Source organism: Strix aluco, chromosome 4 (genome assembly GCF_031877795.1).
Source record: "Strix aluco isolate bStrAlu1 chromosome 4, bStrAlu1.hap1, whole genome shotgun sequence".
Classification (NCBI taxonomy): domain Eukaryota; kingdom Metazoa; phylum Chordata; class Aves; order Strigiformes; family Strigidae; genus Strix; species Strix aluco.
Window position 1 is genome coordinate 61,316,452 of NC_133934.1, and position 26,435 is coordinate 61,342,886.

Genomic DNA, 26,435 nt, shown 5'->3' on the forward strand with positions numbered 1-26,435 from the left:
TGATATTTCTCTTTTATTTTCAGTTCAGAACAGTCATTTTCCAGGCCCGTTATGCGGTGGTTCATGCACTCTTTTATACCAAACTGTTGTGCCAGAAAAAAGGAAAATAGGCAGCAAACAATTTCCTTGAGCTGCTAAGCAATTTGCTGATGATTTATTCCACGACAGGTCCATGCAATTCCAAACATCTCTTTTTCAGAGCTGCTGTGGGTATTTTCTGTGTGGATGGAGCACCTGAACAGCCAGGCTTTGGGACTGTGTTTCTATAATCATAGATTGCCATGCCCAGACCATAGTAATTCCAAATGAATCATAATTTCAGCATACAGCAGCTGTAAAGGATTTTTTTATATATGTAATGTATTCTTTATGGAAATTCTCATTAATGCAAATAAGGGAGGAAGTCACTCTCTACATTACAGCGTGTGCATATCAGTAGGTACCTTCTGACATTAGTGATGAAAATCCACTTCTCATTATGATTACTTAGGAGTTTTGAATTCCTCATGTGTATAAAATGTTATGGGAAGCCATTATGTTCTTGGTACTGCAAGTATTCACATTTTATTGGACCCTTCAGCATTGCTATTAAATAAACAAATAATACTAATGTGCTCATAAAATACATGAAGATTCCTGAAGTGCTATAATAATATAATATCCCAGCTCTCCTTCCAGTTGAAAGTCTTTTAACTGTAATTCTCACCGTCAGAGGATGACCCAGAAAACGTTTTTTTACCTGTGGGTAATAATCTTTATGCAAGGCTTATGTTAGCTGTGTGTCCTGGTTTACAAAGCAGGGGACGAGTCTAGTTTCTTTCCTGGCTGACCTTGGACAAGCCCCCTTTACTCTCTACATCATTAGTAGGGTGGTGGACCTGTACGCAGCACGGGTCACTTGTGCCAGGTACTGACTGTATCGGTGTTTCTGGCGTGGTAAAGGGTTATTATTTGCCTGAATTGCTGCTTCTGTGCGTGGCATAACCAAGCAGGTAGCAGTTGCTGTGGGGAGGTCTGGAGCAAGGGTGGGGGAGCAGGAGGCTACCTCTGGCTTCAGGGCTGGAGCATGGTTGGAGCATTGCTGCTCTCTGCAGGGCTTGTCGGAGGCTGCCCGCATCCGAAATCCCCACCCAACTCTACGGGAGCAACCCCTGAAGTGTTAACAGCAGCCCGCCATTGATGGCCGACGCTGCTGGGAAATGTAATTTGGGTTTCAGCTTCCAGGCTGTCTTAAGTTAATTATGAGCTTTAAAGGAGGAGGAGGAGGAGGAAAACAGAGCGGGAGGAGTGAAGCCAAAGACTTTGAAGTAAGAGTGACTGGAGGAGCCTGATAGAAGAGGAGCCTGTTTGTGGGCGAGAGGTAACGGGGATGGATTATAGTCCTCTCCTCCTCTTTCTGCTTGCAGTGAGGACCGGAAATGGCAGGAACTAACTCAAAAGCGGGTGAAGTTGCAGGTGAAGTGTTGTGTTTGATACATTGTATATTAAGCCTTCTGGGAGGATTTAGGCTGTAGCAATCACTGAAAATGCAACAGAAAAAGTCATCTTTACCATATGAAAATGCAGGCAACTGAGTCACGTTGGGTACATCATGATACTGATTCTGTTTGCTTCTCTGTTTTTGCTTGTCTTTAGAGTATCAAATCTATTGGTAGAGCACAGTCCAGTCGGGAGCGGTGCTTACAGATCAGTGGGTGAATGGCTGGAAGCCATCAAAATGGGCCGATACACGGAGATCTTCATGGAGAACGGATACAGTTCTATGGATGCTGTGGCTCAGGTGACCCTAGAGTGAGTACTGCTCAGATCATTTTCACCTCATTTGTTGGAATTGCAGAGGGGGAGAAGGTAAATCGTTCAAAAATAAGTAGGAACCAGGCTGCAGAAAGAGAAACCATTACCCTTTGTTTGCAGTAAACAATTTCTCTTTTAACAGCTGTATTGATGATAACAAGTTCAGGCAAGACTAAAACTTAGTCACAGCCAGTACTTTGGCTCCTTTACTCACAGAAATTAATGCTTGAGTTTGAATACTTGCCAGACCGTCCTCTCGAAGTGATAGCAGATGATTTTTTGGGGTTACAGACAAATAAAAAATCCACCCTACTAGTAAATATATAGGAACTAGAGTCCCTGCTGAGGTATACTGGCTTTACGCAGGATTAGCTGGTTTCACAGTTGATTTAAACATAACCAAGTGGACAGTCAAGCCCAGTAAGGCGTGGAAATAGTATTCAGCGTTACAGAAATAAGCATACGTACAGCTGATGCCAGCGGAAGAGCACCAGCAAACCCACAGCTCAGGGGACAGGCTCCCTGGCCAAGACTCTTCCTTCTGAATGTGCCCTTGGTTTTTGCACATGGGTATGACTGCAGTTAGGGTGACAGCGCTCAAATGACTTGGTAAATGCCTCGGGGCTGCTGGTTTGTTATGCTCCACCTTTAATTGCTTGCCTTGCTTGTGTAATTACACCTGTACTTTCCTCCTGCCACTTACTCAAACTCGCCCCAAAGCCTGCCTTTCTAGCTGGGTTAATTGGAACTTAGTTTACTGCAGGCATTAAGGCAGAATGGGAAGGATTATGCTCCGTGCTGTTTTGGAGAAGGTTGTGGCTCCTCCGACCACATGCAGATTGCCAGTGCACATACAGAATCCATGCCGATGGTTAGGCATAAAATAAGAAAAATCCCCACACCCCATAGAACCGCTGCATTTCTTCTGTCCGCCACAGGGCTTGCTGTGGAGCCCACCGTACAGAGTAGGAGGTCCTTTGCACATGGTGCAGGTGGGTAACATCTCATGGAGTTCAGTTTTGCATTACATGCATGGAGGGAGTGCAGAAGCATATCTGCTGTCACTCAGATTTTATTTGCTCCACTCACATCACCAATATTTGTTCCTTATACCTGGATTCCTCCAGTCTATCTTCAGGCATTCATGTGAAAACCCTGAGCTCTCTAGCAACTGTCAAGGGAGTCAGGGTGCATGGATTTCTACCTAGATCCCTTTTTGGGTGCTTGAGACTCTTACATGTGGTTTCCCAGCCTAATCCTGTAATTATGTCCCATGTTACTTTGGCTTTTGAGGGTTCCACGTTTCCTTATCTACTCATCTGATATGGCAGTGCCCAGAAACACCAGGCTTCAGAGCTCCATTTAGACTGGTGATCTACAAACTTTGATCAAGGAAGAGGTCCATCCCCAGGCTGGTCAGAGTCCACACAGCAGAAAGACCTAGCCAGAGGGCGAGTGGGAAGAGGAGGGATAGGATGAGGCAGTAATTTAAAAGAAAAGAAAAACATTGCAGCATTCGCCTCTACTGTGCCACCTTAATCTTACAACCAGAGCAAGTTTTGGTAGAAAATGCAGATTGTCTAAAATACATCATTGACTTGTTGCCGTTAGGCTGAATTACTCTCATACCAAAGAAGAAAATGAGGTTTCACAAAAGCTTCCAGTTTATTCCTCTTTAGAATTTTATGCAATTTCAAGAGCTCTAAAAGAAATGCTCAGAAGTAAAATACTTTGCTTTGGGTCCGAGAAAATATTGAGTTTAAGCCTGAATTAATGGTCATTTCGACAGTAAATTAGCAGTTCACTTAATCCTGTAGCTTTAAACGGTCTTAGCATCCCTCTGTGCTGACAGTCATAGCATCCCATCCCGCTGACAAAACTATTCCTAACCTCCCATTTTCTAGAGTGCAACATTTCAGATTGTGAAATTATCTCCTTAATTTGACTTAAAAATTTAAATACTTCCCTATATTTACTTTTCGGTATTCCAGAAATTTCAAAAGTATCCCCAAAATCTTTTCAGGCTACCCAAAAAGTACTTCAAAATGGTTTTTCCAATTGGCAGTGAACCAAGAAATCCATTATCTGTACAGTTCTAGCCAGAAAGGCAAGTTGACTTAAAAGTCTTTAAATAAGATTATAGCTGCCAGAGATGCTCTGACTCTCACCAGCTGCAAACCGTCTCTAAGGCCCCCTCCAGCAGGTCCCAGTATGTTCTCTATAGCACAAATGTCATCCTACTCTGGTCCTCCACTGGCCCCAGTGGAGACAACATGTCTGAGCTGCTCAGCTTCAGCTTTCTTCCAGGCTTTTACAGCAGCAGAGCAGTGCAGAGGAGCTGATGCCTGGGGAGCTTCTGGGGTTTGTTTGTTGGGGTTTTTTTAAGCTGAAAGGAGACGTTTCATTAATCCATCTTGCATTTCAGCTCAAACTGAAAAATGTTTGAAACTAACTTCAACTACTTAGTTATCCATGCCAGAAAATAAATTCCCCCCACCAGCTGCCTTGGACAGAGATGCTTGCATGAGTCAGGCTTGGCTCTTGAACAGCTTAGCCTGTGCACCTTTGCGTTACAGGGGTGGCTTAGCAAGAAGTCTTGACTCCACTCAGGTCTATTTTTGGGAAAACTGTGGAAGGTTTGTTAAAAAGCCAACCAGCCATCCAAATCACGACTTCTCTTGTCCCTCTCAGACATATTAAAAAAGGACAAAAGATCAGATTCTCAACTGTTAAAAAAGGAGAAACCATCATAGTGGCTTAAGAGGAAAGGTGTCCCATGTTGAAGACCTGAACCACGTGCTCAGGCTGATGTAAACTGGCAGATTGCCCTTAAAATCAACAAAGTAAAAGAGAGAAATGGTTCCTTGGTGGGCTCAGCTGAGACTCTCATGGGTTCTCCAGAAAATAAACACTGGAACAAGCAAAGTTCTTTAAAGGTTAGTATATTGGGGATTTTGGTTTTCTGGAGGATTTAGGTATTTTCCTTTCTGTAAAAGGGAACAACAAAACATTTTGTACTCTGCAAAGGAGAATTCAAGTTAAATGTTCCTTATCATTTTTAATAGACGTAACTGTTCAGTATATTCCAGAGCTGGGACTTGGGGGGATCAGGTGAAAAGATGATCTGAACATCTGAAAGTAGCTTGATTTCCCCAAATGACATCAGTAAAACATTCTTTACAATTTAAGAGGTTGCCTTCAAATACCATCTAAAATGATCTTCCCCAAATTTAAACTGCGTAGGAGACAGATGTGGAAATTAGATGGAGAAAGGAGAACTGGATAATCGCTGCCAGAAAAGACAGGAAAAAAAATATGATGAATGTAAAGAATTCCTAAAATCTACTGAAGAAAAATTACTAGCGCTGTAGGAGGGGTTGGCCATAACGCTGACGGGACTGGTGATTGTGGACACCCAGCTTCTGGCCTCTTTACAGGACCTGGTTGAGATGGTAGATGTTCAGCATTTTTTTTAAATCCCCCCCACCCCTGGCATGCAAAGCAAAATCCCGATTGCCACCTTGCTTCTTTCAAACTGATGGCTTGATGCGTTTATTCCAGAAAAGAGTAGTATTACTGACAAATTTCTGAAAGCAAAAGATTAAAAAGCTAAAACTGGTGAATATCGCCCCAAGTCCTGAGCTCTGCCTGCTTAAGCAAAGACCTGAAAAATGTATGTGTTCAAACAAAGAGTGATTTCTACATTTAGCTCTAATTCTTGCAAAGGGACGAATCACCTTGTGAAAAGTGGAGCCTCACCCTCCACCCCCTCTTTCCAACTGGATATCAGACTTGAAGGCAACCTTTCCAGTGGACCAGACCTGCTCTTTAAACTTGTGGACCACCTAGTGACTTTGAGTGTGTCTGGAGCACTTTCAATCCACTGCAAGAATAACTTTACCAGGACAATACTCAAGAATAGATAGATCCATGACATGAGTTTCAGTCTTACACTTGACTGAACCAATTACTAACCATGTGGACTACATACTTCTACCTTTTGAAAGATCTGTACACACTGAATCTCAGGACACACTGTTGTTTGTTATTAGATGAAGAGCTCTGAATATTTGTAATAATATGTGCTGTGTTGCTTTGCATTGTATATTTTTTCTTCTAAAATAAAATAAATTATTTATTGAAAAGTTATACTGGATGAAGAGCATTTAAGAATTCACCTGCTCTAGATGCTTATTCTTAACCTGAAATCTCAGTCCTGAGATTGTGGTACTGCGTCTGCTTTTGAACAAACCGATTCTCATCTCATAATCAAGTAGGATGGGAATAATGAACAAGAGCAGATGAACTCTTAAAAGAATTTTTTTTAAGTCCTCATTTCATGCGAAACTCCCTATCAGGTGGATTCCTTTCTCTTTAGCATCTTCTAAAGGTCTTTGAGGTGGTTCTTCTTTCCCCTCATTCAAACTGACAACTAAGTCACTCTGTGAGTAGTCCCAGTCTGCACAGGCAATTGTAGAGTTACACCATGTGAAGAAGAGTGGTGAAATCTGGCGTGGACGGGAGATGAAATACAAAATATCTGTGGTAGGTTGACAGCTGCCGACCACGGAGATCTTTCAGGAACCTGTCCCTTTTGCTTGCATGACTAACCGGCTGGTGAGGGGGGTTGTATTTTATGTGGCAATCCAGTCCTAGTCTACACTGTGTTTGACAAACTGCTCCATGGTGTATAAGTAGTTCTGTTTGTAAATAAAATGTTTTAAATATACAACGTGGAGACCGTGAATTCAACCCTTGCAAATGGAGGATATTGCAGGGAAGGGGATACCGTGTTGTCCCTGGCACACTGCAGTTGGGCTTTCATGCAAGGAGGTGGTAAGAGAGCAGCATGCGTGCAGCTGTATACAGGCTGTTTGGGATGAACCAACACCAATTTTGTCCTTTATTTCTTTGGCTTTTTGGTCAACTTACATCAGCCTCTTAGTACTGTGTTGGCAAGTGATTTAAATTCCTGCCAGTTTCCATTTTCAGCCCTATGTGAATGAAAGAGAAGTGAAAAGGGGAGACTTCTCTCTGAAACAAGAATAAAAGTTGTCTCATTGCTGGAGAGGTCAAACATTTTGAAGCAGGGAGACTCCACAGCACACAGGTGCATGTATCTCCACGGCCTCGGGGAGCACCCATGCCGCTGCCGCAGCAGCACACCCAAAACTCAACGCCTGGGGTTGGGTCACTTGCATGGCAAGGTGCAGCCTGGATCCTGATCGCAAGTGTCGTTTGCCCCCAGGTCTTAGTTGTGCCTTTTCTTGCAGGGAATTGCACATTTCTATTGCAAAACCCCAGTAGATACCCACACACATCTCCTCTGCAGAGCTGAGCCCCGTGAAATTAACAGTTGGATGTGGTAACATGAGCCAGGCAGCTCTGGACTGGAGCTTGAGAACAGTTGTTTTGCAGCCCTTTGGCACAGAAGTTGATTTTTTTCCTTCCAAAACCAGCTGGTTTGTGCACCCAATTTTGTTTAAAATTGGCTTCTGCCTTATGCTACTTTTAAGTTCTTCAGCACTGGATGCACGGGAGCGTGCAACGTGCTGTAAGTCGTGCTTGAAAAATGAGAATTAAAGCTCCTGCATTCTCTAGGCAGTTTTTGAAAAGTTCTGTTGCTGGCTTTGCAACGCATGAGGTGGCTTTTGAATAAAGCTGCTGATTTTATACTAGGTGAGCATTTGGCTCAGGAACTGTTGTCTTCTGGTTCATCTTTGTGGAGGTGGAAGGCCTCATGGTAGTGTTTTTTCCCATTTCTGAGGAGTCCCCAGGTTTTTGGCTGGTGGCTCTCCACATTCAAGAGGGTTTGATATTCAAAAAAAATAGACTGGATCCCCTGGTGAGCAGCTAATGGATTGAAACCAGAAACTTCTTTTTCTTCTTTCTCTCTTGTAAATCAATGAGGCACTCCTCAAGGATATTGAGTTAAGGGGATACTATAAGGGGGGGAAAAGCTGTGTAGTGAGTAGGGTTTTTTTTATTAGACTGATGGAGCTGCATGTGAAACACCAAAACGTACATACCTTTCTCATAGTTTCAGGCTATTTGTTTCTGCATAACATGCAAGAGTGTCAGAAATGATACATCTATGAAATATGTTGTGCTGGATTTTCAAAAGAGCTCAGCTTGCACTTTAGATACCTGGAGAAAAAAAAAAAAAAAAAAGCTGAATTTTCTAAAAGTGCCAGCAGAGCAGCACTCAGCAGGGGGAAGATGGATGTTGGCTCCTTTAAAAATCAGGTCCTATACTGGGATTTTTGGGGGGGGGGGGGTTGATCTTTGGTGTGAACTTCCAACTGTGCTGTGTACATAAAATAAATTGCATGTAACAATAGCATTACTACATTTTCCTTCATTATTAAGATGGCTTGCTGAACTAGTTTCACAATTCAGTGAAGGCAGAAATGAAAGTATGTCCCCCTGAGAAGGTAGACATCTTTTACAGATGTTGTAGCCTTTTCTGTGCCAGGTAAGGAGCGATGCTGATGTGTCTCATTGACCTCCCTTGCTTCATGCCCCTTACGTTGTGATTTCCCCTATGCATTGGCAAGATGCATCGCCAAAAAAGGGTACAGTAACGAAATGAAGTGTTTAGCCTAGAGCAGAAAATCTGGTATTTTCCAAATCAAAAGGTTGGAAGCATGACAATCCTTGGAGAACAACAGAACAACAGTTTGGCTTCAACCAGCTTCTGTGTTAACGTGTCAACCTTCACTCGGTATCGTTTTTTATTCAAAACAATGTTCCTCTATGTAATTTTTGGACATGACGGTTGGTTGTATTCTCACAGGAGTCTCTGTCCAGAATGTGAAGCTCCCAAGAGAGGTACACCTCCATGGGTAGCTCACACAACACTACGTGGAAGTGTTCTGGTGGTCGTTGCACATGTTCACCTGCAGTCCGGCATACAGCCGTGCTGTGAGCTGCAGGCCAAGTTTGCAGTATGTCTCAGGTGATGGTTGGGCTCCCAGGTGTTGCTGGCGATCCCCAGCCTTTGCATGTGCCAGCCCCACCAGTGTGGTTTCCAAAAATCACCTACATGTTCAAGGAGGTCACATCCCGCTGGCTTTCAGTGGAGAGCTTTCTCCTAACAGACTTGCACACAGGGTGTCCGCAGCTCTGGGATTCACACATGTATTGTCAAGACCGTAGATCCCTATGGTCCAGCCTGGAGGTAGAAACAAGGGGCTAACATTTCTCTAGTGGAAGTCTTCAGACTAAACACCACGTCTCCTCTAAGTTGAACTGCTTCTCTAACAGTCTCTGTGTCTTGTGTTGGAAACACAAATGCACCTGTCTTGATGTTTCCTCTGAGCTTTTTTGCTACGATTTCTGTGTTAATGCTTTTCTTCCTAGAAGGAAATCCCTACAATTATACTCTGCCATAACCCATGACCTTACCTGGCTTTAGATGTATCATTGAATCTAATCACCCAAGGTCCCACTGTAGTATCTCCAGGGGCTGGACAGCTTGTTACTCTCCTGTCTTTGGATGGGATAAATTGTCCCCTGGAGGTGCCTCTTTCACACCATCACCATGAACCTTGATGATTACCTTCACCTATACACCTAAATTTTAGAAGGCTGAGCTTCTGAGAAAACAATCTTTCCTCCTAATCCTGCATATCTTATTTGCAGTTTTCCTGTCATGGCAGCCCAGTAGACAGACTCAAAACAAATGCTCTTGGCTTGTAGAATTCACCCCCCAAAAAAATCAAATGTGGGTTTACGGGAAGATGTGCAAAGGCCCAGAGGGGAGCTGCATTGCCAATTCCTGTTGACTTTAGGGGGGTCATCGAGGTGGTGGCCATGCTCAAGGCTTTTGCCATTCAGCGCTTTGTGGGAGCTGGCTCTAGGATTACGGGTTGTGTATCTTTGGTTTTGCCTAGTCCGAAGAGGAAGGAAGCATGGGTTGACCTCGCTCCTCACAGCTTGTATCCGAGATCAAATACCAGCCTCTTCCAGGAGAAGAGGAAACTGCAACGTAGGCTTTCTTACATTTCTCTTGTAAATAGGACTTTTCATGCCTAGCAGAGTCCTTGGCCAAAGGTGATGCTGACACTTTGCTGTCCAGCTTTTCTCCTTGGCCAGCAAGATGATCTCAGTCGAATCATATCATCTCTCTGAGATGCTGTCAGCCATTAAAATTTGGGGAAAATTAAACTTGCCAACTAAACTTGGCTTTGGGAGCCACCAGTGGTAGGAGGTAGGCGCTGGCAGCAGCATCGGCGTGTGCGGTGTGTGGTGTGCGTGGCGGCGTGTGCCTGAGCGATCCCTGGAACCAACGTCTGCTTTCTCCCACAGGGATTTGAGGCGGCTGGGAGTGACACTTGTTGGTCACCAGAAGAAGATAATGAACAGCCTTCAGGAGATGAAGGTCCAGTTGGTGAATGGGATGGTGCCATTGTAACTCGGTTTTAAAGTCGCTTCCTCAAGTGGGTCGGTCCTGCACTTTGTACACTAGCCCTGAGACTTATTTTGACTAAAAAAAAAAGAAAAGATAAAAAGGGAAATTCAGTGGTTTCTATAACTGAAGAACGTTGGCCTCTGCCACAGTGTTTCTAAAGCAGTGTTTGACTAAAGTTTTCCTTTTCTTCCTATTTGTGTCCTCATTTTCATGAAGTAAATGTAAGATGCATGGAACATGGAAATGAATCTGCTGTATGTGAGGTTAACCCGTCTCTTAAGCTTCAGCGACGATGACAACAAGCCTTCCCACCACACGTTGTCTGTACATGGAAGATATATATATATATATATAGCACCTTTATATACTGAATTACAGCAGCACATGGTAATGCTTCCAAGGACTGACTTGAGCGGAGGAGTTTTGTAGCCATTCATGGGCTCCCAAAAGCTGCGGTTTACTGAAGTTTAACTTCGAGTCTTACTTGTCTACAAAAGTGTATTGAAGAGCAATATGATTAGATTATTTCTTGATAGATATTTTGTTTTGTAAATTTAAAGAAAAGAAAAAAATGCTGTTACACAGCATTAAGTTATAGAGACTAGTGTATAAACATGTTGCTTGCTCCATGGCAAATACAATACAGGGTGTATATTTTTTTCCTCCCTTTGTGTTACCAAGGTCTTTTCATTTGCTCTTCTGGGAGGGTAATACATGACGAAGATGTATATACTGTACAGTTTGCTACACATCAGGTACAAGATTGGGGCTCTTTCCTTGGTTGTTTTTTTTTTTTTTTGTCCTCCTTTTTCACTTTGTTTTTTCCTCCTTTTGTGTTACTGCTATGCTTTGTATTTTTGCTGCCGTTTGCTTTGAGCAACATATAAAGCCTTCAGGAATTTTGATTACTTATATGAGGTAGAAGGAGTCTGCTTAAATAAAAGACGTCATCCCCTCTTCCTTCCCAGCGCGGACTGGAGATGTCCAGAAAAAGAAAAGTAAAACATCTGGTTCTCAGTGGCCTCCAGTGACAATGTGGCATTGTTTTTCATGAGTCCTGCTCAAAGATAGTGTGGGATTGCCTGCACACTAGCATTTCAGCCTGGTAGCCCAGGAGAGAAACCATGAGGTGGTTTTAGCTGGAAGGGATTTTGCTGTTCCTCTTCTCATTACTGGGATTAAGTCCTGGGGTGCAGTGTGGAGGCGAGCCCGTGGTCATCTAGCATGGAGATTTTGCAGTTTTTCCCCCAAAGTGGTGGTGGTGGGATTATTTTGGGAGTTGTGCTGTCCCAGGTTTTCTCTGGGCATTTTCAGCTTGGGTATGGACCTGGCCACTTAGGGGCAGAGTGCAGAGAGGAGGGAAGAGCAGAGCAGCCCAACGTGGTAACAGCAGTGGCATCCCATGGGCAAGAAGGTCCCATCCATCTGGGGCTGGCATGGCTCAGGTCAGCACCATAAAATCTAATGGCTGCTGTTTTCAGAGGGACCTGAAGGCAACCCAATCCCCTGGGAATCCAACCAAGAAGCAGTTTGGGGCTGTCGTCCTCCTTTTGTTGTAGATAGGATTAATCAGTGCAGTTAATTTGGTATTCATAAGTTGGGCTTTGTCTTTGTGAAGGCTTTGGTAAAGATAAGGATTTTTAAATGGCTCAGCAGATGGCAAGTGTTTGCTGCTTTTGTAGATAATATTGCTTCCGTAGAGGTTGGGGTAGCATCTTGTAGCATCCTTCCTTGGTGATAACGTCATCACACTGACTTGCTGCAGAGCTGAGCCTGAGGAGGTCATCCAGTGCCAGAAGTGTGTCCTTCACATCTTGCAGAAGCAGGTGTCAAATGCCACCTTCAGCTGTTTCAAAGACCTTTCCTCCAAGCCTTTGGATGAGATTTGATGCAAGGAATGGTTTCTAAAGAAAAGGGAAAGGTCTAGGAGAAGAGGGTGGGGGTTTCTTTTTTTTAGCAGCAGGGCTTGCTTGCTTTCATTAGGGCTTCTTCAGGCAATATTTGCCTGTTTTGAAATGGCCTTCTCTGCAAGCTGCTACCAAGCTCCTCAGGAATCAGGAGAAATAGGAGGGAGAGGAGCCGCGGCGAGGTCTGACAAATCTTAACGGTGTGATTTCTCATCCTGTTGTTTCATTTTGGCAGTCACTGCACCACAAAAGGGCGGGGGGAGGGGGAAAATCAAGACATAACAATTGCAGCGTATAAAAGAGATTTGTCATATAATAAATAAGATTATTAGAGCTGTCAGCAGAACAGTCTTGGGATTATTTGTGCCTCCCTGCCTGCAGTGCTTGGGAAAATAACCCGTAGGAAGACAGAAACAACTCGTTCTGTCGGGAGGAATTGTTTGGTTGCTGCCTGCGTCCATCGGCCTCACTGACGGAGATGCTATTAGCAAACATGGAGCACTTTCTGCCCGTCATCTCTGCTCGTTTCTTACCTGTTGGCTCTGCGGGAGGAGTTGGGTTTGGTCTTTTTTTCATGGACTTTTAACAGCAAAAACCCATTTTCACCATTTGTGGGGTTTTAAAGGCATATGCAGTATGGCTGAGATGCATACCAGATGCTGGAGTAACCTTCAAAATTATAAACTAGTGGAAAACAAATTGTTCTTAAACCAGACTGCATTTGTAAATAGGACACCTCTCCTCAGTTCCTCCAATAAATAAATAAATAACCTTTTATATTTATTTCAAGAGCTGTTCTTGCTACAGATCTCTGTATAATAGGCTTTGTCTCAGAGCTAAAAATAAAATAAAATGGTGTTTTAACAAGTAGGGTCCAAAAGTTACAGCTTCTATGTCCACAAGCAAATTCCAGAGACAATGGAGGGTTTTGGTTCCCATCCAAGAACTGCAAGTACTCTGTATTTTAGGCATGATCATATATATCAGGGTGCAGCAGAACAAGATGACCAGCAATATTTTACTGGTTATGCTCTTTGTAAGGGCTGTAGGTGGATTTCCTGCCTATGTAAGTCCAAGCACTTTGCTTTTCCAGCTCACTACTGCTGCAGCTGGTCCAACGAGTACTTTTTTTCCCAGTATATTTTGCTGCTAATTGCAAGGAAGGTATTTCAAAGGATCTGAAAGGTGAAAAGGCTCTTTTCGATACAGTTTTTCATTTTGGGAGAAGGAAGTGTCCCCAGGCGTGGCTTGTGTAGATTGAGTCCCTTTCATTGTGTAGCTACCATTTGGAAAAATTGCCTGAGCATAAAAAAGGAAGTTTAAAATTTTATTTATTCTTTCTGTATGTTAACGGCAAGAAGAACAAAACATGAAGGTAATTTTTTTTTTCTCTATTCAGTGTTGAATATAATGTAGAAAGTCCCAGTGGTCAAGAAATTGTGACTCCTTGGACTGCTTGGTCTTGAAATTAGTCATTAAAGCATATGTAAGATACATCAGTAGCAGTCTTAAGAGTAACGCTTAGTTTCCAATTCTTTATTGTAATTCCTTAGGGCAGGTAGGGTGGGAGCTGGAGCATCCAGCGCTGCCAGAGCTGCAGCATCCGTCTCAGCTCCTCGCATCGGCGTTTTAACTCATAGGAGACTGTAGCATTGCTGTATTTATTCCTCCCATTCCTCCCCCACCTCCTTGAATGCTCTCTGTGCATTTTGTTTGTGTACATGGTTTTTTTTGTAGTGTAAGATATGAAATTTTCTATTTTTTCATAAAAATAAAAATGTTTGACTAACAGTGACATCCAGTTGTGGATCACACACATGCGTACCCCCTCAGCTTTCCACGAAATGTCAGGCTTTTCCCCCTTCGAAAGGAAATAAATTCTCTTTGTTTTTTCTCCTAAACACGGACTTGGTGCTAATCTTGTGGTCCCTGGGGGAGAGAGGGGCCTCTGGAACAAGGGAGAAGTGTAGACCCCGCTTGAAGGCATCCTATCTTGTTACAGGCTGTTCCCCCTTTCCCCTGTTTTTATTTTTTGGGGAAAAATCTGCTTTTTAGTCAAACTGACCGAGGCCCAGGGCAGCCCCTGGCCACTCCATTCCCCCATCCCTCAGAAATGCCAATTTTTGTGATTTTTTTTTTTTTCCCCAAGGACTGATTTTCTCTGATTTTTTTTTGGAGGGGGGGACCCCAGCAGGCCTATGGCCAGCCAAAGCACCTGCCACCACATCCCCAACCCATTCCTCCCCTGCCCTGTGGATCTGGGAGCAACCTCATGCTGCAAAAGGCCACAGGCCAGCATTAAAGAGGTGAGAAAAGCCATCGGTGAGAAAGGCTGAGAAGCGAGGGGGAGAAGATCGGCCTGGGAAAGGTCTACCAGAGGTGGTGGTGGTGGGCAGCCAGCATCTTTTGGCTCCTGCGAGATGCCCACTGCTGGGGGACAGAGGAAGGAGGGAGCTGCAGATGAGGGTGCTGGCTCTCCCCGCATCACGGGACGCCGCAGTAGACGATGGATGGTACACTCGTACCCTGGCCAGGAAAGGCACGGTAGGCTGGGATGGCAGAGGAACACCGCTTTATATGTTAAAGGGAGCACAAGGTCAACTGGGTTGGGAGACTGAGGTTGTCAGCAACTCAGATAAAATCTCTCTGGATTGACGTGCCAGTCCCTGTGCAGTGTTTTATTATTCAGCCCAGGGTTGTCTGCTGCTGGACCATGATGGCAACAGACACTGGGAGGGATCAGAGGGGCTCTGAGGACAAGGGGAAAAGCAATAGTAACTTGCCCCATGTAGGCAACATCCTAGATAGCTTCATAGAGGCAGAGAGCCTGCTAAGGGGAAAACACAAAAATGGGGAAACTTCTTAAAAGAAGCTAAAAGCAAAATAGCTTTGGAGGCAGTGGGGAGACAGTGGACAGCTGAGGCTTTGCTCATGGGAAGGTTCATCACCTCTAGCAGCTTCAATGCAAAAAAAAATGAAAGAAGGAAAGTGAAAATCTTGAACAAGGGTGTTTAACAAGGTCTCCCTGTTTTCAGCTGCTGTAGAAATAAGGATGGTGCCCTCATGAAGACACATCCATGAGAGCAGCTGCCTCCTGTCGCTGTTCCTCAGCCAACAAGAGCAGGAGGGAGAAGGGGATTAGGATGCAAATAGACAAAACTTGCTACTGCTACCAGTAAAGATGAGAGCTGGCTGCAAACTCCTTCCATAATGTTCTAAGTGAGAACTAAGGAATTAGGCAATTTCCTTGAGCCTTTGTGCCCGCCCTGGTTTGGGACCAGTCCTTAATCAAATCTCGAATCAGGGTTTGCTTATTATTTTCTGCTGCTGGGCTCAATGTGAGAAGAGACACTTGTGCTCTGTTACCGCCAACTAATAAATTTACCTGCTCAGAAAGGTAAGGTGCTTTACCTGCAAAGCAGGTCCTTAAGCATGTGCTTGGCTTAATTTTTGGGTGGTTCTTCTACACAGCCTCCAGCTGGACCCTTCAATAAATGCACAGCTGCATCTCCAGTCGTGAACGCCAGCTCTCGAGGTTGTTTAACAAGCTGGGAACAGGGTAATAATATTCTCTGCACCACTCTTGTTTTCAGTAAACCCAAAACAAACTGCAAAGCACGATGACCCCAGTGCTGGTGACATTGCAGGGCAGTGAAACAGCACCTCTGTCTTATTTTTCGTATCAAATAACCTAAAAATGGGGCTTGGGGCTCTGAACACCCCCCATCTCTGCCAGCTCAGCAGGGTTTGAGCCTGTATTGCCAGCATCCCCAGAGGATGCCGTGGCCCCAGGGCAGGAGCAGTGGGGAGGCTGCTCCCCATCATCCCGTGAAGTTGAGCTGTCGTTCAGAAAGCAATGCAAGATTTATGAAGCCGTGGGGAGAAAGAGCAAGGGACTCTTCATGTATTTTTCATGGGCTGAACTGCATAAATAGCATGCAAAGCATAAACTGTGACCAGATACTTCCACAAAAAAAGGGACCAGTGAGCAGAAGAAGAGATGAAAGAATGAGATAGATTTATTCAAGTCAACAGGACCTGTTCAAAGTCACCCTCCAGTGCATTAGGGAAGAGCCGAAACAGCACGGCCTGATCCCAGGGTGATTCATCTTTGCCGATGAGGAGGGAGACAGACCTCGAGGACTGGAGAAGGGCACATATCGTACCTGCTTGGTAAAATGGATGGGTGGGAGGGGAGAGACCGCCTAATCTGCAGTGCCTTAGATATGGTGTGAGACTTAGGGAGCTGCTAGGACAAATGATGGCACTGGCAGCCAGGTCGGTCCAGAGAGTGAACCAACATCGATGCATCACAGAAACAGCTCAAAATGGGGTAAGACAGGAAAAAAAGGGCTACGCTGGGGAAAACTCAATGCAGGGATGTAGGTGGGAGTGCTGCAGAGGTGGCGTTCCTTGTGGCAGTCCCCTCAGCAGGTGCATGTGTGCTTCCAAGTGTACATTTTTAATAACACATCCACTGCCAGAGCTCAAACCTCATGTACATGAAGATGGTATCAATGAAGCAATCCCAGGCTGAGCTCAGGTAGGAAATGGGAGCTGGAGCAGTATGGCCAGCAAAAGGCTTTGCTCATTTTGCACCCTCGAGAGCAAACCAGGATGTGCTTGCAGTTATTGCACACCAAAGGGTCTCTGGGGAAAAAGCCTTGGAGAAACTGGGCAGGGGGTGATGCTCACTGAAGATACACATTGCTTCTATAACAAGACTGCCAGTTGGAGCTTTTGGGGCAAGTCCTTTAGGACCCACGGGATTCTAGTGGCCACAGACCCCGGCATTACAGTGATGTTGATAACCCGTTAATGTATGGCTCATTATTTTCCTCCCAGAAAGGCCTATGAGCCAGTCTCAGAGGAGAACAAGGCACACACATAGGTAATTTTCTTACCCCATCATTTCCTCACCTCCATCTGGGGTCAGCTCAGCTATTCGTAGCATCAGCTATTAGTAATATTCAGCAAATAAAATACAATAAAAGAAAGAAGATGCTTTCTTACACTGATGTGCTGCTTTGATAACCTATTAGCTCTAACTAGGATTTTTTTGACCACAAAACTCTTCGAGCTCCACCATAAGTGGCAGGCAGGTGCGTTTGTGCTGGTGAAGATGACTTATTTCTCTCAAAGCTTATTTTTTTAACTACAAAACCAAAAGAAAAGATCTTCTGAGCTGAAAAAAAAAAGCAGCAAAACTGTGAGATAGGCTGCAAGCCGTCTTCTTGGTTTGCTCCCAATAAAGGCCATATTTATTACAAGAAAATTGAAATCCTATCGATTTCTCTTCTGAGGCGCCGTGTTTCAAGCTTGACATTTAAACACGAAACTCCGGGCTCCAAAGTTTAATCATTTACTCCTCAGGAAATACAGTGTGTGGAGCTGCTGAGCAAAAGGGCGTGCGAGGTAAAAATGATATTTTATTGGAAAAAGAAAGAAGAAGATAGGGAAATGATATGTTCATTTAAAAAAGAAGATAGGGAACAACCTCTCCCACCCGGTGGGAAAAATGCCAGCAAAGAGGCGTCCTGTGGTCCCTTTCCATGAGATGTGGAGGAGCTCAGGAACACTGGGTTTGCTAACATCTTTCAAATGACATCAAATCCATGGTTGAACGCAGATATTGTAGGAGGAGGGGAAAGGAGGCATATGTGTATCGGTGGATGTGTATGGATGAGTATGGATGGATGGATATGGATGCACATGCATGCAGAAGCACCAGGTGATAAACTCTTAATTAAGACAAGGATTAGGGCATGACTGATAAATGGTGAAAGGCAGCAAATAGCCTGGGAGTGGGACTGGATCGGGCTGAAAAGGGGTGTGTTTGGGCCAGGTGGGGAGGATAAGTTAGGATGCCCCTCGGGAGGGCAGCGCTGGGGGTGCAGCATCCCAAAACAACATGAATAGTTACTTCAGGGCACAGAAATCAGCCCTGTGATAACTTCATCCCTCTCCCAGCCCTAAGAGCTGTGGGTCATTGCACTGCCTTCCTATTTTATGCAGCAGCTGGAGAGACACCGAACCCTTGGCCCCTGCGCTTTGCATCCCGGGGGGGCTCCAGCCAGGGGCAAAGCCCTCATGCATTACCCATCCCTCCCTAACACCCCCAAATCAGGTGATTTCTCCATCAGGGAAGGCAATTAGCATTCAGGTGCTGTTGTTAGCATAATCAGAGGGACAAAAGGTTGACAGCGATAGCTGCAAAGCCAGGGCCTGGGTCAGAAATGTAATGGAGAAATAAATTAACGGCAGGAGAGTGCATTCAGATCCAGACTGTAGCTGCAGCGGGTATAGGGACAGAAAAGAGCCCTGTCTCCTGCTAGTTTATCATCCACACTCTGGTGATCCTCATGGCTGTAGCCAATAAGCAGCAGATAAACAGCCCGGCTTCTCCAGCAAAGGTGGCATCCCTGTAATGACTGGCTGATACCCCTGGGTACCACCCAGAGGTGCTGCAAGTCCTCTTGGCACCGCATCCTATTTGTTTAAAGCCAGACCTCTTCCTTCAAATAATCAGCTTATTGTGGGTGCCTTCATGGGTGTTGCTGCTGGGGTTTGTCATGGGGGGGATTTAAGGGCCACAGGGTTTTGCAAGCTGCTGGCCGGGGTTGTGCACACACCAAAACCGCTGAAAAGGGGAAAAAAAGAGATAGTCTGATGGCTTGAAGTGGATTTGGGTATAAAAATAAGACGAAAACCACCAGCTAATCGTCCTGGTGACTCCTCCATCCCTGTAAATTTGGAAAGCCTGAGTACAGCTGAGTACTGGGAAGGAAAGGACCAGGTTGTGGCCCTTTCCTTGCAGCCATGGTGCTGCAGCGGGAGGCTGTGCGACATGGCATAGCTCCCTTTGAAACCAGGCTCCCCTCGAGCAAAAAAGAACCCAAAACAGGAAAGAAAGGCAAAAGGCCCATTCTCTTGGAGAAAAAATGCCAGGAAACTGAGTAGTGAGCTGATACACCTCCATCAGTGACGGCACTGTATGGGCATCTGGTCCTCTGAGATGGCAGGGGACAGTTATCCCAGTGTATGCGCTTTTTTTTGGTGATGACATTATTTGCCTATTCAAGGAGAGAAGGTATCTTATTTTCTAACAGAAAGATGAAAAGGACAGCAACTAAAAACCTGTGCTTCAGGTTAGTTTCTACTCTGTGGAAACATCCCACTGATGAAGCAGTGAGTTTGTAGGAGCTGATAAATCAGGAGTCAAATGGAAAATGAGGTTTCTTTCGGTTCCCCTAGACTTGTGATTTTATTTGACTTTAGCTTCATTTGAAGCTGACCCTTGGCAAAGTCCTTTTATATTCCCTGGGAAAGTTTACCATAGGGCACTGCAACCTCCCCAGCTTTGGCAAGTGACAGCGTGGAGGGAGGTTGTAGAAATATATAAGAGAATATTTAAAAACATGTTAAAATATATATATAAGAAAAAATATAAAAATTACAATACATATATTAAAATATATATAAAAGAGTCTTTATCAAATCAAAGCTCTAAAAACGTTATCTTCTGCTTCCCCTGAACAAGGGAAAGTGAAATAATCTCTCCAGGCCTGCCACACTGAGGACTTACTTATATTTGTGTGTGTATCTGAGTGATGCAGAAAGGGAGACGAACTTGTGCTAATAAGCAGCTACTCAATATGCCTTGATGAGTGAATATATTCAGAGCCTATAGAGAGCAAAGTGTTTGCTGCAGCGAGAATGGGAGATGATTCCCCTCCTGTGAATTTGCCTAAGTACAGAATAAACATCTATTTTCTTTCTGCTTTCCCCCTTTTTCTAAAGCCCAGCTGTCTGTTAATGCATATAATGACGGTCCCGCCGGGGACCAAGCCTGAATTCCCATTCATATGCAAAAATCACAAGTGAGAAACTTTAGATTTGGCCCAAATAATGTCATGTGCTTCTCCCAGTGAAGGAAATTCCAGCTTGCTATATTTTTCCTGCTCAGTGCATGCCAGATGTCTTAAAAAAGGGGGCATGATTATTCCTCTGTGTGGAGCCAGAGCCGGTCACAAGGGAAAGATGCTCCTGGCACCCCTGGAACATGCCACCTCTGCGCAGGAGCTTGGAGTGAGGGAAAGCCTTGTTCACACAGCCGTGTTCATGCTGAACACCAAACCTCTCGTGAGTGTGCCGTGTTGACCCTGTGAAAGGCAACGGGCATGTCATGGCGGGATGATTTAGGGAGCCCTTCAAATACTCCGAAAGATATTTGCCTTTTCCTTGCGGCCAGAGCCCAAGCAGTGTGTGCAAAGGGAGTGAGTTGCTGCTGTGTGGCCCAAAGTTGTAGAATATAAACTGGCCATCAGGGAATATTACGGTATCTTTAAAAAGTGGAGCAGCAGCCCTCCAGCATCACAGGGTAAGTGGTGCCCTGTTCATGCTGGCCAGGCGATAGCTGGCCTTCCTCTGGCACCTTACAGACGGCAGGAGAGGGGGGGGAAAAAAAGGACTGAATATGACAGCAAAGAGGCTCAGGCAACTGGGAAAAATCAGGTATTTGTGCAAAACCAGCTCCTGGGTATTCTTTTTCAGGTGGACCACTCTGCTTGCATGCCAGTCAATGCTGGCTCTCTGAAGCCCAGCCTCAAGCCACTCTCCTAGAGCCATAAAATGTTCACACTAAGGAAAGTGGAGGCTTAGGAAGCTCCTTTTAGGTTTCACCAGCCCATTTTACTTTTAAAGGAGGCTCTCTTGACATGGTAAGAGAGATTGTGCTGAGAAGAAAGAGGACGATGCTTTGCAGCAAAGCTTTGCTGGAGGCAAAGCACTAGAGCAAGTGCTGGGGCTCATCCCTGGGTGGTGGGGATGGGGAATGATCTCATTTTGGGGAGAAATAGCTATAAACAGCATAATTGTTACTGGAAACCCAAAACCTCAGGTTACTCCTCCTTTGGGAGGCTCAGGCATCACCACGGGCTTATTTTGGGGGGCTGGGTGGGTTACGTGTGGAGGGCAAGTAATTTTTCAGGCTGGATACTTGCCTCGGGACTGTGAGCTTCAGAGAGAGGAAGTGATTTAAGAGGAGGGCAGGCAAATTTGAGGGTTTTTCTTTTTTCCCAAGGAAGAGGAAGAGTCAGGAGAATATTTCCTCCCCATTGTCTCAAGATGAATGGGGGCTTCGCAGCAATGAGGCAGCGGCGGTCTGTTAAGAGACTGGGGGATTTGAGCTGGCGGGGGTTTTATGCTGAGCCTCACAGCTGGTGCAGGTGCATTTCCAGCCATAAGAAGCAATAACAGTCCCGGTGGAAACATTCGGCTGCGGTAAAAGCAGACAGAAATCTATTATCTATGTGAATGCAATGTCAATATTTACAGAGGGAGGTCAAAGAAGAGAGCTCTGCTCGGGAAATGTCAGCTCCAGAGGAGGAGGAGGCATTAGCAACATTTGCATTCATGCCAGAGCAATCCTTGCAAGGCTGGGGACTATTGAGGATGTTTTGTTACTTCCAGGCCTATTTACCCCATCATCTGGCACTGTTGCATTGTCTACTGCAGTAGTTTTGGGCACTTCTGCACTGCCTGGAAGCAATGCTGAATGCTTCCTCCTTCTTGGAGGATGCAAGCGTGGATGTGGGTGTTCATCCAGTCATGGTGGCTGCAGGCAGGTTTCCCTATCTGCCATTAATAGGGGCTTTTCCAGAGAGGGAAGACAAGAGGGTGCAAAAGAAAAAAAATGGCACTAAGTGAAGCCCGCAGGGTCCAAAAAAGCCCCCGTGTAGAGCCAGGTTGGTACCCACCACTGATTTTTCACGAGGGCCCAGTGTTCAGCGGTATATACATGCGCACGGCCAAACGGATGGGAAACCACCCAGCAAGGCAGAGCCAGGGATGTAAATGGGCAGCAGACACCCCTTTCCACTTGCCTGCGCACTGGGTGCTGTGCCCACCTTGGACTGAACCCAAAGGCAGGAGATTTGGGGAGCTGAAGGGGTTGAAAGTGGGAAAAGCTCCGCCGTAGTGCTGAGCTCAGGGGACAGGGCAGCCCTGTGGGGTGCAGAGTGTTCCGTGTACCTGGGGTGGCAAAGGACATCTCTGTGGCACAGAGAGAGTAATTTCAGGTTTTCCAGCTCCCTTCCAGATTAGATGTTATTGTATTTGAGGGGGATATTTTCGAGATGTTTCTTTGCTGGCCATTTCGCTTGTAACAGTTTTATAAATAAAACAAAATTGGTAACAATCTTCGGCACATTTATGCCACTTGGTATTTAAAGCCAGGTGATGTGGATTTATTCTGCACGGGATCTCGACATTTCCTTTGTCTGCCACGTCACTCAGCTGCATTGGGTTGATATTAATAACGATTAGGAAAAATAACACTGTGTTTCTAACACCTGAGCACAGAGAAAGATATCACCGTGGGGCATCTGTGTGTGTGTGTGCGCGCGCGCGTGTGTGCATGTGTGTGTGTGCGCGCACATGGAGGGATTTCCTGCAGCCAACAGAATACCCAGCGTCTTCACTGAGAAAATAAAGCCCCACTAGCAATGTCCCTCATTTCTAGAGGGTCTGCAAACACCCGGCCTGAGTCCCAGCTTGCCCCAGCAGCCCTGGCAAGAGCACAGCTTCTTTAGGTCTCGCAATTTCTACTCCCACCTCGGAATTCCCCGCCTGTCCCACTCCCGCGGGTGTCCGGCTGCCGCCCGCCGTGCCGTGCCCCCTCCAGCCGCCAGGGGGCGACGCCGTGCGGGGCAGGTGCGCGGCGGCCCCGCGGCTTCACGCTCCATCCCCCCCCGCGGCCGCCAGGGGGCGCTGCGCCGCGAAACCGGGGCGGGAAGCGCCGCGGCGGCGGGGCCGGGGCCGGGGGCAGCGGGGTCCCGGCTCCCGGGTCTCTGGCCGGCGGGGCCCTGCCGGGTCTCTGCCCTGCCGCGGCTGCTCCCGGGGCCGCCGCCGCGTCTCCCCGCCGGGGCGGAGCGGACACCGGCGCCCTCGGGCGTGCTTCGGGCCGGGGCCGGGGCGAGGGGGCCGCTGTGCCGGGCCCCGGCTGCGACCGCGCCGGGCCCGGGTGTCCCGTCTCCCCGGGGCTCCGCCGGGGCCGGGCGAGGGGAACGGGGGACACGGGGCAAAGCGGGGCCGTTTCCTCCCTTCGCCCCCGTCGCTGGCGCGGGAGCGGCGGCACCGGCCGCTGCCCGCTCGGTGCTGCCCGGAGTTCGGTCCGTGCCCTGCCCGCAGGTAGTGGCCGGGCTGTGGGTGCGGGTCCCGGCCCCCGCCGCGGGCAGCGCGGTGCTACCCCCGCCCCACCGGGGCCGGGCCCCTCTCTCGGCCGGGGCCTCTCCCCGGACCCGCGGGGCCGCTGCCCGCCGGGTTTCCCGGCCGCGGGAGCTGCCGCCGCTGCGGTGCCTGCGCTGGGCTCCTGCTCCGCGTCCCCGCCGGGGCCGGCCCGCCGCGGCAGCCGGTTCGTTCTCCTCTGCCCCCCCCACCCCGGTGCGGGACCCCGCGGGGGCCCGGCGACTTTCGCGGCGGGTTTCGGCACCGACCCCCTGGGGTCCCCTCTCGGGGGCAGCAGCTGCAGCTCGGCCGGTGGGGCTGGGGGTCCCCGGCAGCTCCCGATTCCCACCGCGGGATCAGCCTCTACTCGGTCACGCCAGCGGCTCCCGCCCCTGGCTCCCACCCGCGTCCCCCGGGGGAGGAGGGGACCCGGCGGGGCTGGGGGTCTCCCAGGGCAGCTGTGACCCCTCCTGCCACCGGGCTCCCTCCTCCCAGCTGGTTTCTTCTCCCCAGCTCTTTTCCAGAGCAGCTCCCGGCAGGACAAACCCTCCCAGCCCGGGGGTGGCTCTGCCCGAGCCAGGGTGAGCTTGAACTGGTGAGTGTGGGAGCTGCTGCTGGGGCAAACTGGTTTCCACCGGGGTTCAGCCCTACTGGGTGTCACCCTGGCAGGCGATGCCCGAGGGCCGGAGCCAGCAGTGTCACATGCTGCCATGGCCGGGCCTTGGGGTGGCTCTGGGCCCTGCATGAAGCCCTGCTTTTACTGAAATCCTTCTTTTTCAGCTCAAAATGTGCTGCAGTGGGAGCAGAGCATCTCTCCCTATGCAGGGCCAGATGGATGGAGGAGCCCCAGCCACGCTGGGAGCCACTCGTGCCTGAGAGACCCCCGTGGGGCGTGGAGCCCCCATGAAGAAGCTCGGCTGCCTGCGCTGCTCCTGGCTGGGGACAGCCCTGCCTGCCCTGGGATGCTGCGGGGACTTTGCGGCTCTAGCTTGGTTGTGGCTTCAGGTCGGTTGTTTCTGCCCCCGTTGGTTGCAGGTCCACCTCGTGGATGATTCCAGTTTAGTTTGGGCTCCAGTTTGTTTGCAGGTCCAGTGTGTGGATGGCTCCAGCTCAGTTCTGCTCCAGTTCAATTTCGCCTCCAGCTCGGTCAGGGCTCCCATTTGTTTCTGCTTTGGTTTGTTTCAGGTGGAGCTTGTAGATGGCTCCGGCTCATTTCAGCAGCGGCTCCAGTTAATTTCTGCTTGTTCAAACAATCTTGACTTCCGACAAGGTCATAAATCAATCACTGTCATAACTTGTATATGAATATGAACTGTCATAATTGTACATTGGTTAAATATGGACTAATGAGTTAATGACTATTCCAGCTGTTGTACACACTGTGAATAAAGATGGTCTGAAAGGTGCCTTTTCCCCCCGGGAGTATCTGTCTCAGATGTTGAGCTGGGCCTGGTGCATGCTGGGGACCAACACGACCAGATGCTCATCTCCGGTGGGAGTCCCCCCAAACCACCCCCCCCGCACCACTGACCCTCCTGGCCCCTGGGTTTGACCCCACAAACAGCCGCCTCGGGCTCCGTTTCTGAGCCCCAACACGCGGGGCTCCGTCCCCGCTCCAACCCTGCGCCCAGCCCCGGGAGCCCGTTCCCAGCCCCAAACGCGCAGGACTCGGGGAACGCCCGGCCCGGTCCGTGCTGCTGAGCCCCAACACCGGCCCCAGGGCCCGGGGCTCGAGTCCCGCAGAGCCCGGCCGAGCCCCGACGCCCCCAGCCCCGGGTGTGGTGTCGGGGCCGGCGCCGGGAGCCCCGGGCGGGGTTCGGGATCCGGCCGTGGGGACCCGCAGCGGGGCCCGTCCCCGTGTGGCCGTGGGCGAGGCCGGGGGCGCCGGGCTCCGGCCCTCCGGGCTTTATTCCGCGGCGCCCCGAGCGCCGCCTGCTCCTCCGCGGAGCCACCTGCACACCCGCCCCGGCACGACATCCCCCGGTCCCCTCCCTGCTGCCCGGCCTCGGCCCCGCCGCTCCCAGCCCGGCTCCGCCGGGCCCTGCGGCGCTGCCGCTCCCCCCACTCCTCACCTGGGGCGGGCGGACACGGCCCCGCCGGGGCTCGCGGCTCGGGACCGGCCCAGGCCGCTCTGCCCGTGGGGCCGCCGCCGACACCCGCGGGGAAGGGGGGAAGGCGGCGCCAAGACGCCCCCGGCCCCGCCCCTGGCCCGCGCGGGGGGCGGAGGCTCCTCGGGGCGGGCCCGGCGGGCGGGGAGGGGTCAGGGGGCGGGGCGTCCCGTCGGCCGCTGGGTCCCAGCGCCCGCCCGCCCGCCGCCGGCAGCACGGAGGACGCTGCGGGCAGACCCCGCTGCCGCTGGGGCCACCGACCCGGCCGCTCGCTCCGCCCCACGCAGGTGGCCCCGGGCAAGCGCGGCGGCGGGAGACCTTCAGCACCCGAGGGGCCGCCCGGGACCGAGACCCACCCGGAGGCGGGAGGAGAACGGAGGCTCGGCCCCCGTCTGCCCCCCGCTAAGCCCGGCTCACCGGCCCCCGGCCCGCCCGGGGCTTCTGGGTCTCCCCGAGGAGGGAGCTGGGTCCCCGAGGGCAGGGCGGGCCGGCATCCTCCCCCCGGGGCTCCCCGCTCCAGAGCATCCCTGTCCGGTCTGTACCGCAGGGTGAGAGACATCTGGCTCTGCTTGGGTGAGGGCTCCGTTTCGGCCCCTTGCTGCTCTCGGGCCGGCAGCCCCGGAGCTCGGACATCACCGGGTCAGAGTGGGAGCAGGCCAGAGCCCCCAGGCCACCCCGGTGTCCATCCTCACGTCACCTGTCCCACCCGAGGTGTCCCTCAGCTCACCTGTTCTGCTGCAGCCACGGGGCAGACGACCCCGTCTCCCCCTGAGCCCCTCAAGTTCAGCCGTTCCTGGAGCTGGGACGAGTCTCCACAGCCTCTCCGTCAGGGAAGAGCTGCCGGGGACAGGAGTTGGCGGGAGAGCTGCCTGTCCCATCTCTGTCCTCTTGACACCACGGGTGGGGTCCGGAGGTAGACAGTTTTCTGCCAGTCCTTGCAGCTACAGCAAATGTTTCCCATAGGTCAGCCCTGAGATAATATCTTAC

At 49.0% G+C, this 26,435-nt stretch overlaps 1 protein-coding gene across 13 annotated transcripts in view; it reads left to right on the forward strand.

Annotated features, from left to right (window-relative positions):
- EPHA5 (EPH receptor A5) overlaps positions 1-24,755 on the forward strand; it is a 209,388-nt gene extending 184,633 nt beyond the window's left edge. For 6 of the 13 annotated variants that reach the window (XM_074823333.1, XM_074823323.1, XM_074823324.1 and 3 more), the window contains 2 exons: positions 1,636-1,791; positions 10,105-13,915. In XM_074823333.1, the coding sequence (XP_074679434.1) occupies positions 1,636-1,791; positions 10,105-10,210 (262 nt within the window). In that variant the 3' untranslated portion in view covers positions 10,211-13,915. Of the gene's footprint in view, positions 1-1,635; positions 1,792-4,485; positions 4,703-5,520; positions 5,708-10,104; positions 13,916-24,120 lie in introns of those variants that run through there. The other 7 variants (XM_074823321.1, XM_074823322.1, XM_074823328.1 and 4 more) reach the window with 3 other exon arrangements.
- Positions 24,756-26,435: the final 1,680 nt, after the last annotated feature.